This window comes from Vicugna pacos, chromosome 6, assembly GCF_048564905.1.
Source record: "Vicugna pacos chromosome 6, VicPac4, whole genome shotgun sequence".
Taxonomy (NCBI): domain Eukaryota; kingdom Metazoa; phylum Chordata; class Mammalia; order Artiodactyla; family Camelidae; genus Vicugna; species Vicugna pacos.
In genome coordinates, this window is record NC_132992.1 from 12,709,122 (window position 1) to 12,721,950 (window position 12,829).

At 34.5% G+C, this 12,829-nt stretch overlaps 1 protein-coding gene across 2 annotated transcripts in view; it reads right to left on the reverse strand.

Annotated features, from left to right (window-relative positions):
- Positions 1–8,511: 8,511 nt before the first annotated feature.
- Positions 8,512–12,829, reverse strand: part of UNC13C (unc-13 homolog C) — a 471,320-nt gene continuing 467,002 nt past the window's right edge. For both annotated transcript variants that reach the window (XM_031672763.2, XM_072962394.1), the window contains one exon: positions 8,512–10,345. In XM_031672763.2, the coding sequence (XP_031528623.1) occupies positions 10,060–10,345 (286 nt within the window). In that variant the 3' untranslated portion in view covers positions 8,512–10,059. The remainder of the gene's footprint in view (positions 10,346–12,829) is intronic.

Here is a 12,829-nt window from a genome sequence, read left to right on the forward strand (position 1 = left end):
ATATTTCTATTGGATTCATAGTTCCCCTTTTCATTCTGTATTTTTTGCAATAATGTCTTCTCTTCTATTTTTTTGATTAGTCTTGTCAAAGGTTTATCTATCTTATAAATCTTTTCAGGAAACTAGGTTTTGATTTTGTTAAACTTTTATATAGATTTTCTATTGAAGGATAACCAAATCCCTCTCTTTTTTTTAACCTTAATTTTATTACTTTTTTCTTTGTTGTCTCTCTGGCATCCTCTCTTGATTGTCTTCCAATTTCAGGTTGGATATTTCACTTATTTTTTTAAATCATTTCTTATTTTTAAGATCAATCTATTTAAGGCTAGAATTACTTCTTTCACATACAAATGCTGAATTCAAGTATTCCTTCCTTGCTTCCTCCTGTAAGACAAAAAGATAATTTGATAAGATACTAATTTCAGTTGTATGTAATTTTTAGCTTTTATTTTTGTATTAATTCATACTTCTATTGCATTTTGACAGAGAACGTGATCAATGTATCATTGATCCTTTGGAATGTTTTGAGTTTGCCTTTGTAGCCTATTAGCTATTCTAACTGTTCTGCTTCTGCTCCAAAGCAATTCATATTGCTTGTTTGTAGGATACAGACTTCTCTCTTTATGTGCATTTAATACCTTAGACTTACTAATTGTATTGAGATCACTGACGTCTAACGCTTTTTGGAGGGCTTTATAACTTTCTGAGATTGGTGTAATATTAAATTGTCCAATTATATTTTCTAGTTTCACTCTTTTTAATCCTCTAGTTTTATAGGTTGTTGCTTAAATATATTTAGATACACATTGATACTGTTAAATGAATGTTTATGATAGTTATATCATTGTCCCTCTTTTTTCCATTGAATTTAACATTGGAATCGCACTATCTGAATTTAAACCTTGATTTCCTTAATAGCTTCATGACATTAGGCAACTTACTTAACCTTTCTAAGCCACAAATTTCTTATCCTTAAGGGTTATTAAATACCAACCTCATTATGGTGTTGAGAAGATTAAGCAATTTGATGCACTGAAAGCATTTACAATAGTGACTGGCATATTCTAGCACTCAGTCAATGGCAGTGATTAGTTATTAAGCACTGAGGCCAACAGAGCACAAAGGACAACTGAATAAAAGAACTAAACCACTCATAGGAGAAATATTGCTAAGGTAAATATAAGTAATTGATTAAAATATGATTACAGTAGCAGTTATAAAATAAAAATATCTTGACTTTGAAAGTTTTCATATTTTAAATATCAGAATTCCTTCCTCCAGAAAAAAAAAATTGAAACCTGAGAAAGACCAGGAAACTGAAAAACAAATCAAAATAAAACAACCCCAAGTCCCCAAGAAATAAGGGTGTTAAATTTTTTGCATAGTAAGTGTGAGATAAAACTTATGTGCATATATAACAATAATCACTATAAATGACTATTTGTGAAAAAACAGTAAATCATTAGTAGAATTTTAAATGGAATAGCTCTCTTGCAAATTATTGTAGAAGATACACTTCAACAAAATAAGTCAGTGCCCCCCAGTGTGTTGAAGAAGAGAGCAATGACCCCTAAGACGGAGTCCTGGGCCCCCACTGTTACCAACTCCTATTTGGTGCTGCGCCTCCAGAAGACACTTAGTTGTCAGAGGCTGTTCTCTCAACTCTCAGAAAGAAGTGACGCTGGAGGGTCACTGTCTCCTTAGGTTGTAATTTTTCAGCCCTGGGAGTTTAGAAGGGAGGGGGCGGAGGAGCACATCATCACGCAGCCAGCCTGTTGACATCTGGTGTAAGAGTGCGTGCACAGTGCTGGGTGGCTCTTGCCAATTTCTAAGGTTTACTTTGATTATCTTGACCCAGGGTAGAAGCCAGTGATGCCGCCAAACATACTGAAGTACACAAGACTGCTCCCCAAAGCAGAGGATTATCTGCTCCATATGTAATATTTTCTCTCATTATTTATTTCTCTTTTCTCTCTTCATTTTTATGAGTGCTATTCATTGCATGTAAAGCATATTTTATTTGGGCTTTTGCTCTTACCGTTCACAGATGCAGTGTCTTCTTGGATCTTAATGTCCCCACTGACGAGGGATCATTAAAAATACTGTTTTCATGTGCCTATTGGCCATTTGTATGGCTCCATTGGAGAATTACTTGTTTAGATCTTCTGCCCATTTTTGGATTATTTTTTGTTGTTACTGTTATTAAGTTGTATGAGCTGTTTATATATTCTGGAAATTAAACCTTTGCCGGTCGCTTCATTTGCAAATATTTTCTCCCATTCCATAGGTGGTGGTTTTGTTTTGCTTACAGTTTCCTTTGCTGTGCAAAAGCTTACAGGTTTAATTAGGTCTCATTTGTTTATTTTTGCTCTTATTTCTATTGTCTGGGTAGACTGCCGTAGAACATTGCGAAGATTTGTCAGAGAATGTTTTGCCTATGTTTTCATTTGGAGATTTATCTTGTCTTACATTTTAACTCTTCAAGCCATTTTGAGTTTATTTTTATGCATGGTGTGAGGGAGTAAATCAACTACAGTTCAATAAAATATTTTTTAAAAGTACTTTGTAAAGTGTAAAATATTACTCATATGTAAACTAATATTAGCATGTCTATTCCTATATCACACATAAGTATAGATACTTATATTCAGCCAAAAAAATGTTGATCCTTGAATCAACTTTTTATCGTTTTTGCCATTTGAATGAGAGATATTTTGCATTTCTGTTGTTCCTATTGAAAGTAAGCATCTCTAAGTGTATTTATTGTCATTGGTATTTCTCTTTCATGGATTGCTAATTGATAATTTCCTCCATTTTTGTGTGATTTTTAAAAGTTTGTGCCACAATGTAATTGAGTTCATTATTAATTAACTGTGTTAAAATATTTTTTGCTTGGCTATTCATCTTTGTTCCTTTTGTCATAGAAAAGTTTTAAATTTTAGTATGTTCAAATTTATCTTTTCTTTTTTCTTTTATGATTTAAAATTCCTGTTTAAGAAATTGTTCCTAATTCCTGTATTGTGAACATACTTTTTTCTTCTAAACTATTACTGCTTGATTTTTAACTATTAGTGTGCAATTCATCTGGATTTCATTTTAATTTTGTTGTGCACTGAGATCTAGTTTTATCAATTTCTATATAGATATGGAATATACACATTTATTCAATGTATATTAACATATACATTATTGAAAGTCTACCCTACCCAACATGATATCAGATTCTCACGTATTCATGGATCTATTTCTAGAGAAATCTTTTCTCTCTCATTGTCTGCTTATCTACATCTATGTGAAATCTTCACTATTTGCTACAGGATGATGGCAAATCTTGAAATCTGTTAGACGTATATAGCCAGGGAAATGCTAGATCATTCTTCAGAATTGCCTTGACTATGCTTCACTCCCATGTGAATTTTTAAAATTAGCTTATAATCTATTATAAAAAAATTGTGAGATTTTAATTGAAATGTGATGAAACTTGCAGATTAATTTGGAAGAAAGTACTGTCTTTATAATACTGAACTTTGTCATTGATAAAGAGACCAAGGTTTTCTTTTGTTTGTGTCATCTTCTATGCCCTTTAATGGAGTTTTAGAATTTCCTTATACAAGTCTTTAGGCGTTGTTTGTTAGATGTCTTCCTAGGTGGCTTAAAATTTGTGATGCTGTTATGAATGGAATATATTTTTCCCATTTTTCCTAATATATTTTCTAACTGGTTATGAGCCTGTCCATACATCTTTATATGAACATAGACAAGAACGTGTATGAATCTGGCCAAGTCATTCAAACTCTCCAAGGTTCAGTTTCCTCATATATAAACTTGAGATTAAAAACATATTTCACAAGATATGATTCATTAAAATTAAATCAATTCATTTAAGTATATGAACAAAATGGATGATTAGCATGAGTTAATGTTTTTAACCTCCCTTTTCTATAATGCTACACTTTGAAGAAAGAATAGTCAGCCATCTAATATCATTGCTAAAATATATAAGAATTAACTAATTTAGATACCACTTTGGGGATAAAATTATAATTTAGCCTATATTTATTCCTTTGCTTTCTGGAAGCAGTCCTAAAGGACTGATTTTAGCATAAATGGAAGTGCCCCAGACAATGTACTGGATGGAGTAGGGCAGAGAAGACAGCTTTAGAAAAATTAGTTCATCTAGATTCCAGTTTCCTGTTATGCTATTAGTGAGCTAATATTAGGCTAGTCCTTACATACTTCTGGGTCTCAGTTCCTTCTCTTAAGTGAAGAATTTTGATTAAATGATCTGCATAATTACTTTCAACTCTTAAATGTTATGATTCTACCACATCTTTTTCAGTAAATACCACTGTAGATGCTTAAAATCTTTCATACTTGTAGCCTAAATGACTTTCTAAGGGTCTAAAAGACCTTTAAGAGTCTTTTGATTTCAGCTATCTCAGATCAGGATTTTGGCAATATAAAAAAAAATCTGAAAAATTAGCTTTGTAAAATGGTCTAAGTGCACCAACCAAATAGAGATTGTCAAATTGGATTTAAAAAAATACAAAACCCTGTATGCCATGTAGATGCTGTCTACAATCATCACACTGTAAATATAGTGATACAGATAGTTTAAAAGAAAAAAATGGAAAAAGCTACAGCACTCAAACCCTAATTAAAAGAAAGCTGTACTTCTGTCAGTTGTTGGGGACTTCAGAACAAGGAAAATTACCAGGATGAAAGAGAGACATTACATAACAGAGCTCATTCACTGAGAAGACGTCATAATCCTAGATGTGTACTTGGCTAACAGCAGAGCTTCAAAATAAACAAAGCAAACAGACAGAAATGAAAAGATAAATAGAAAGATTCATAATTATATTTGGAGATTTCAACACTCTTCTCTTAGTAATTGGTAAAACAAAAAACTAGAAAATCAGCAAAACACTGACAATCTGAAGAACACTAACTTGATTGTTAGATTTCTTCCTAAGTGCCTTAAAATTATAACTTCTAACTTAATAATGACAAAATCATAACAGCAAAATCCATTCTTTTCTGGTAAATATAAAACATTTACCATGCATATCTTGACTCATAAAACTTAATCAAATTTAAAAGAAGATATCATCCAAAGTATATTATCTATACTGGAATCAGACTAGAAATAAGTAACAGAAAATATTTGGAAAATTCCCCCAATATTTGGAAACTTAACAAGATAAATAATTTGTCACTTAGAGGTCAAAGAAGTCACAGTGGAAACTGGAAAATATTTTTAACTGGAAAAAGACAAAATACAACATATCAAAATTTGTGGAATGAAGCTAAAGCTGTGTTTAGAAGAAAATTTGCAGCATTAAATGCTTATATTTTAAAAGATCAAAGGTATGAAATCAATAATTGAAGGTCCACTTTAATAAACTGGAAAATTAAACCTTTATCAAACCAATGGAAGAAATTAATAGAGATAAGAACAAAAGACATTGAAATTCAAAGCAGAAAAATAGAGAAAATCAATGAAATCAAAGCTGAGTCTTCTTAAAAGATAAAATAAATAAATAGAAAGGGAGGGAACAGTTCCCAGGTCTTTAAGAGGCCATAAGTACCCTGATAAATGAAGACACAAACATTACAAGAAAAGGTAACTATAGATCAGTAGAAATCACGAATATAATATACACGTATAGATATTCAACAGAATATTACAAAATTGAATTCAGCAATATGCAGAAAGATAATACACCATGACCAACTGGTGTGCATCCCAGAAATGCAAAGCTGCTTCAACAATCAAAAAATCAATCAATGTAATTCACCGTATTAACAGACTACAGAAGAAAAATTACATGATTGAATTGATGCAGAAAAAGCATCAGACAAAATTCAAGCCATTCTTGATTAAAAGCTCAAGCAAAGTAGGAGGAGAAGGAGACTTCCTTAAGCTGATAAAAGGCACAAAGAAAACCTGTAACATATTTAATGGGGAGAAGAAACTCAATGGTTTTTCCCTAAGATTGAGAACAAATCAAGCTTATCACTCCTATTCAAGACTGTTCTGGAATTCTCACCCCTTCCTGCTGGGAATGTAAAATGATACAATCATTTTGGTAAAATTTTGACAGTTTTTAAAATAAAGTTAGACATATAATATGATCGAGAAATCCCACTAGCAGATATTTACTCCAGAGAAATAGGCGCTTATATTCACACACAGTCCTGTGCATGAATGTTTGTGACAGCTTCGTTCATAATCTTACAAAAACTGAAAACAACCCAGATGTCTCTGAACTGGTCGATGAACGTCTACTCTTTCGCACGCCCATACAAGGGGGAGACTACTCAGCAGTGAGAAGTCAAAAAGTGATACTGTCGTGAATGTCATTGGATGAATAATGCCTAGTGAAAGAAGCTAGACTCAGGGATACCTACTGCCAGGATTCCGTTTATATGACATTCTAGAAAACGTAAAGCCAGGGGGACTGAAAATGGGTCAGTGCTGCCAGGAGCTGAAGGTCAGAAGTAGTAGCATGATGGAATCTGGGGGAAGGACGGAGCTGTCCTGTATCTGGCTTTTTGTACTTGAAACATTAATCTATGAATTTGTCAAAACACAGAAATGTATACCAAGAGAGTTTATTTTATTATATACAATTTAAAATAGGTATTTGTTAACTGGATAGCTAACCATTACTTCCTTTTCCTCCATTCATAAATCTTTGAAATACATTTACTATTTCTAAGAAGTCATTTGTTGCAGGATGAAAGATTATATAAACCTTGAAGAGAGAAACAGCTATGAAACTATAGCATACCAATGATTGTATAAAATGTATCCTGATTTCAAAGTTTTCATAATGTAAAAACAAAAGTGCACCTTAAAATATGTATGCTAGGACATTCACAAATTGGAACTTATCCTCCATCAAGTCACGTGTCCTCGTTTTTGATATTGAAAACAAATACCAGATGCCTGAGCCGGAGAGATCACCAATCTGTGGAGGGCTGGGACTCAGGGAGCAAGGAGCCAGCTGTTTCAAACAAAGGACTGGAGTGAGTGTAAACACAGGTAGTGCCAGGGAAGGCAAGCTCTCCCTTGCATGTCCCAAAATTCTGCCAAGTGCTAACAGGGGAAACAGGCATCCATCCAGGGGTATTTTCTGAGTCCTGCATAAATATAATTGTTATTTAAGTATAAAGATTGAAGCTACATTAGTCCATAAAAGTGCAAGTATAGTCATATCTTTATATAAATCAGAGAAATTTAAAGAAGAAAATAAACCTCACTTCAAACATTTTTTTTAAAAAGACCAAATGAAAAACATAAAGCTAGCATTATCATTTATAAATGTGCCTCATTTAAGAGAAATTCAGTATATAAGTTATACTAGAAATAGATAAATTGAAGCAGGTTGTGATGAGGACATTTGATTACTTACCTTAAATAATAATTCATCAGATTTCCTTTAAATAGTAAATGTTCCACTATGGTTTTAAACACCTTCATTTTAGCCAAATTTGATTTTCACATGTTTCCTTGGGAAATTTTTTTTTTTTTTTTGGCTGGAATGAATGCTGTATTTGAGGCTTCTTTTTTTTTTTTAAACATTTTTTTTAATTGAATAATAGTCATTTTACAATATTGTGTCAAATTTCAGTGTAGAGCACAATTTTTCAGTTATACTTGGGAACTTCTAATATGAGTTTCATCTGTAGATAAATAACAGCTTTGTCTTTGTGCATTTTATCTAGAATATGATAAATAAATTGTTACACACTTTAGTGAAGCCTATAGTTAGTTGACAGAGATGGCTGTGAACCTCAGAGTGATTACTAATATGGGTGTGTAATCACAACAGGCTTTGGAGATAACAAATGCTTGTATCTTGGGAGAAACAACAAAGACTACGGAATTTATAACTATATCAAAATTAGAAACTGTACTTCATGATGTTAACAAATACGCTCAAATCACACTGTCATCACTAGTGTTTCATGTGTATTATAGACACACACACACACACACACAATGAATAGATCCAATTAAACAAATACTGGAAAAAATACTTAGCTCATAATTTTTAAGTGATTAATGCAAACCCAAACCTGCCATTTATTCCAGTGGATCATGCTTTAGGATGTTAACGTGCTCCTAAAGAGCTCAAGTTAATGTTCTACAAAATTGTTTTAAGATAAATCTTGAATGAATCCTTCAACAAAATGATGAAACATTCTGTAATTTAAGGTTTTATTTAACAGTCTTGCTTGCCTATATGCTGAATTTTCTTCATGATGTAACAGTGTTCAAAGACATTATTTCTGGGCTCATTATCATATATATATATATAGCTTTTCCCATGAATATAACTCCTGGAAAATGTTCCCCCCACCCCCAAATTCTAATGAGATGTTAGAACCAAACAATGTGAAGAGTGTTGTATCCAATAAAAAAAGAGTCTGGATTTTTTATTCCCAAATAAAATGATATTGCATACATGAAATAAAAAGGCAGAAGATACAATAAAGAAGTGCATGTGCTCATATACATCCATTTATTAATGCGAATGCCAGAGGATTGCGTTGTACTATGCGTTTGGAAAAGTTGTTAACAAAGCGATTGCCTATCAATTTAACATGAATTAGTGTATCTTACTGTCTTTGTTTTCACACCCAGTAACAGAATGGTTCAGAGAGTCATGATACTTTTCATTTCTTTCTTAACTTATCAGACCAGCTTGTTCACAAAACTGTGTCATTGTAACAGGTTCTTGTTTCTGCAAGTGTATGTTGTCCACTAACAGTTATGACCATAGGTTACAATTACAAAGTACTGTTCTACAGCCAAGTATGTAGGTACAGACTCTAAAAAATCAAACAATAAAAATAAAATGCAAATATTCATAAACGACTTTGTATTCAAAATCCAACCTAGTTCTATTTTTATCTACCAAGCTTTAGTAAGTTGTTTTCCTATTGCATCTAATGCATCTTGGGCTTAGAAGTAACATAAATTACAAAATTGTAAGCAATTTCTTCAGGCTTTATTTTACATTTTTCACTAAACAGATGAAGACGTGACTTTTTGCTTCAGTGCAATATGTAGTAATGCTGCATTCAGTACAAATTGTTGAACATTTTTTAAAAACAAAAGAGAGCATTTAACAGATTATAGCATTAAGTAAATAAGGACTTAGTCATAACTGTCAGAAGGAAAACACTAAGAGTATAGTTAATTATCATAGGTAATTTTAAGAAACAAACCTTCCATCGTACTTCTAAACCTTTAATCCTCTGACTTTCTAAAGGATGAAATCTGGTAAAGCCAAGATGTAATGCTAGATGGCAAATGCTTCAACTTACTTTTTTTTTTTTTTTTTTACAAATGTGATGTGACCTTGGCAGTTTTAAAGAACAAAGTTCTGTGGATATATCAAACATTGTTAACAAACTATTCAGCATTGTTTTGTATAAGTTTGCTTTAACAGCATTTCTTCACAGTGATATTTCAGAAAGGCTGGAAACTGGTCGGCATAAAATATTTCCCACCTTTTCTATTTGAATCCGTATGCAAAAATCATCACAATATATCTGCAACTATAAAATTACAAATGCTTTCTAGAAGTAACTGCGTTTCTAGTCATGATAGAAAAGGGTGTTTGTAGGACATCTACAATGAGGTAAGTCTAACGAAAACAGAATTTCAGTAAGAAATGCTTTCATAGCTACTGGCTGTATAAACCAGTGTAACGAGGACAACTCATGGACAAACTCAAAAGACTAACTTTTTTTTAGTATGTTTAACGATGAGAAATTGGTAATGAAATAAACATTGTAAAAGATACTCTGGATGTCTGACTTTACATCATAATTTTGGCACTTCATGGAACATTTATTTCCCAAACACCAGAAGTGGTATAAAAGTTCTGCAGGATTTCCACACACCTTGTAGGCATTGTACTCGAGTACTGGCAAACACTGAAACGTAGTGAAATAAACATTCCTGTGGATTTGCACATGCATGCAGTAGTCAGACAGTTACAATTTATGAATTCCAAAAGATGCTATCTTGTGTTTATTTCAAGCATTCTCTTCAGCAGATCTTGTTTCAGATTTAAGTCTTACAAATTCTTTAGCTACATCGTCGCTGGTCCTCTGAGAGAGGATTCTGAGGATAGTCAAACCAGTTGCATCCATAGAGACGTTTTTCAAGAGGGGATACCATGCTCCATGGCTTCCCTTTTCTGCTATGTGCTGTAGCTGAATTACTGTCATTCCGATAATTCGATCTTCTCTGGCGAAGCAGTAATCCTTAACTGAAAGATGAAGTTCGTAGGCCCCTGGGCGGTTTTCTTTACTAAGGATGCTGTGTGGATTAAAAATAGGAATTTTGAGCGTTTTCAGATAGGTGTCAATATGGGCCTAATATACTGTTGAAAATTTTACACGTTGCTCAGAATATTACGCTGGCAAATAGAGCTTCATTGCATTTCAACTCTGATGCAAATATCCTTTACATTTTACTTAGACTGTCTTTTCGTAGATGGTACTTGGCAATCTAACTTTCAAATGCCTTCCTTCCCTAGATGGAAACAGGAACTCAAACTAAGTGTTTTACTGCTCTGATGTTAAGCATATTGCTAGAACCTGGAATTGAAATATTATTTTGTAATTAATCATTGGAGGCAAGGTCTCCTCGGTGGTGCAGGGTAGGAGGGGTTGCTAGGGGCCGGGGGAGGGGTAGCTTTTGGAAGAATTTCTGTTCCATTTCAACATCCATTATTACAGCCTCCTTTCTTTACCTCAGACTCCTGGATGTGCTGTCAGGGCTAGGAGCCTTTTCTCAGGGGAATACACTGCACAGACCATCAAGCAGTATTCACAAGATGCTAAATTGGATACACATCTCCCAAGTAAGTCAGTTCCAGCCCAAGTAAATTCAGTGCCAGTGTTTTCCAGTGGCAATGGTTAGTCCTGTCACGACTGGAAGTGAGGATGGCCTCTCCTAGTAACAACCCAAGACAACCTGTCAGTGCAGAACTGAACACAATGAAGAAGGCTGAGTGGTGAGATGCTGAGGATAATCCTCCCCTGCTCCTTATTTTAATTCACCCTCAGACAGCCTTGACTTTCTAATGAATGCGCAGCTCGTCCTCAGCAGTACCAGCTTCCAAATTCCTTCTTTTCTAAGTGACTTTTTCAGATCAAACATTTTGCAGAGTCAAGCTTTTGTTTCCAGGTGATACTGATAACTAAACTGTGCACTTATTTTAGAGATAATCTGAAATGATGTAAAAGAAAATGGAAACCTTGTGGGTAAGAGTAGAATAATGGCAACATATGATAGGATCTGGGTCTTCCTGTGAATTAAAATGCATCAAAATGCTGCCTTTTCCCAGAATCGTGGTCTTGGTAGGTCAGGGTTATGTCTGAATTTTGCATTACTCAAGGGTTCCTAGAACCTTTTGGAAGGCTTTTTAATTGCATCAATATTTTTGTGTAATTTGGAGGTGTAGATCAGTGGAATCTTGTGAGCTGGCTTATTAGCAGGCATAATTTGTTGGGATTAATCTATTGGAATCCTTGTAACAGATGTGGTAGGATAGTTAAGTTTTAATGAATGGCAAATATTAACTACTATGTATTAAAATAGATGCAAACAGATTTCTTCTGTATAGCACAGGGAACTATATTCAATATCTTGTAGAAACTTACAGTGAAAAAGAATATGAAAACAAGTGTATGTATGTATACGCATGACTGGGACATGATTCTGTACACCAGAAATTGACACATTATAACTGAGTATATGTCAGTTAAAAAAAAGTTTTAATGAGTGGTAAGAGAGTTAAATATTCAGAGCACAGAGTGCTGAAAGGTCTCTGGGAAATCAAGAATGCAAAGTAAACAAATAACCAAGCCAGTAAGGGATGGGGTGGGGGGGGTGTGTGTGTGGGTGTCAGCTGCTAGGGCTTGGTGCTGCCCCCTCTCTTGTCTATCCCTAGGTCAGCTCATCTGGACCTACAGAATTAATTACTTCGAGATGTTAGATAATTCTCAAGTTATATCTAACTATGTATTTGGTATCTCCTCTTGAATGCTCAGTATGCATCTCCAGATTAACAGACTTAAAATCTTTGGTCTCCTCATCTCCTGTCTCTATTCCCCCATTTCAGTAAATCAATATCTACCCAACTGCTTATGCCAAAGACTAGGGGTCAGCCTTGACCTTGTTCGGTGCCAGATAACTTCCATTTGCCCCGGCTGTGGCTACTCGCCATCCTTCTCCTTGCACTGGCAGCAGAACACTGACCTGTAAGCACTACACCCATCAAGTCTCTCTGTGCTTTGGCTTCCAGTTGGTTTTGGCCAAAAGGAGCCTCAACAGGAGAGCAGAATTAATGATGAGAGCGGGGTCAGAGTTCATTTCCCTGGCTGCCTTTGTGTGAGTCTCCCTCAAGTAGGCTGTTTCTCCCCAGGGAAGGCCACTCTCCTTTTAAGGTGGAGGACGACACAGGAAGTTTTTACCGTCCCAATTTTAGTAACAGTCCTTCCTCTCCTTTGGGTGCAGTAGGGGTGGTAGCCTGGCTACGATGGGCCCCAGGTTACATCCCTGTTGCTTGTAGTCACTCTGTTCTCACATCTCTATAAACTCTTCTGTGAATGTATCTGTCTTGAATTAATCTAAATTGAATGTTCTCGGGAGCCGGATTTACATCTGGTTTCTATTGCATTCTACCTCCAGTCCACGGCAAGTTCTATAGAACCATCTTCCAGTGCCTACCCAGAATGCTTCCACTCTGTCTCTTGATTCCTTCCTTCCTCTCTGAGAGCATCTTTCAGTCACTGT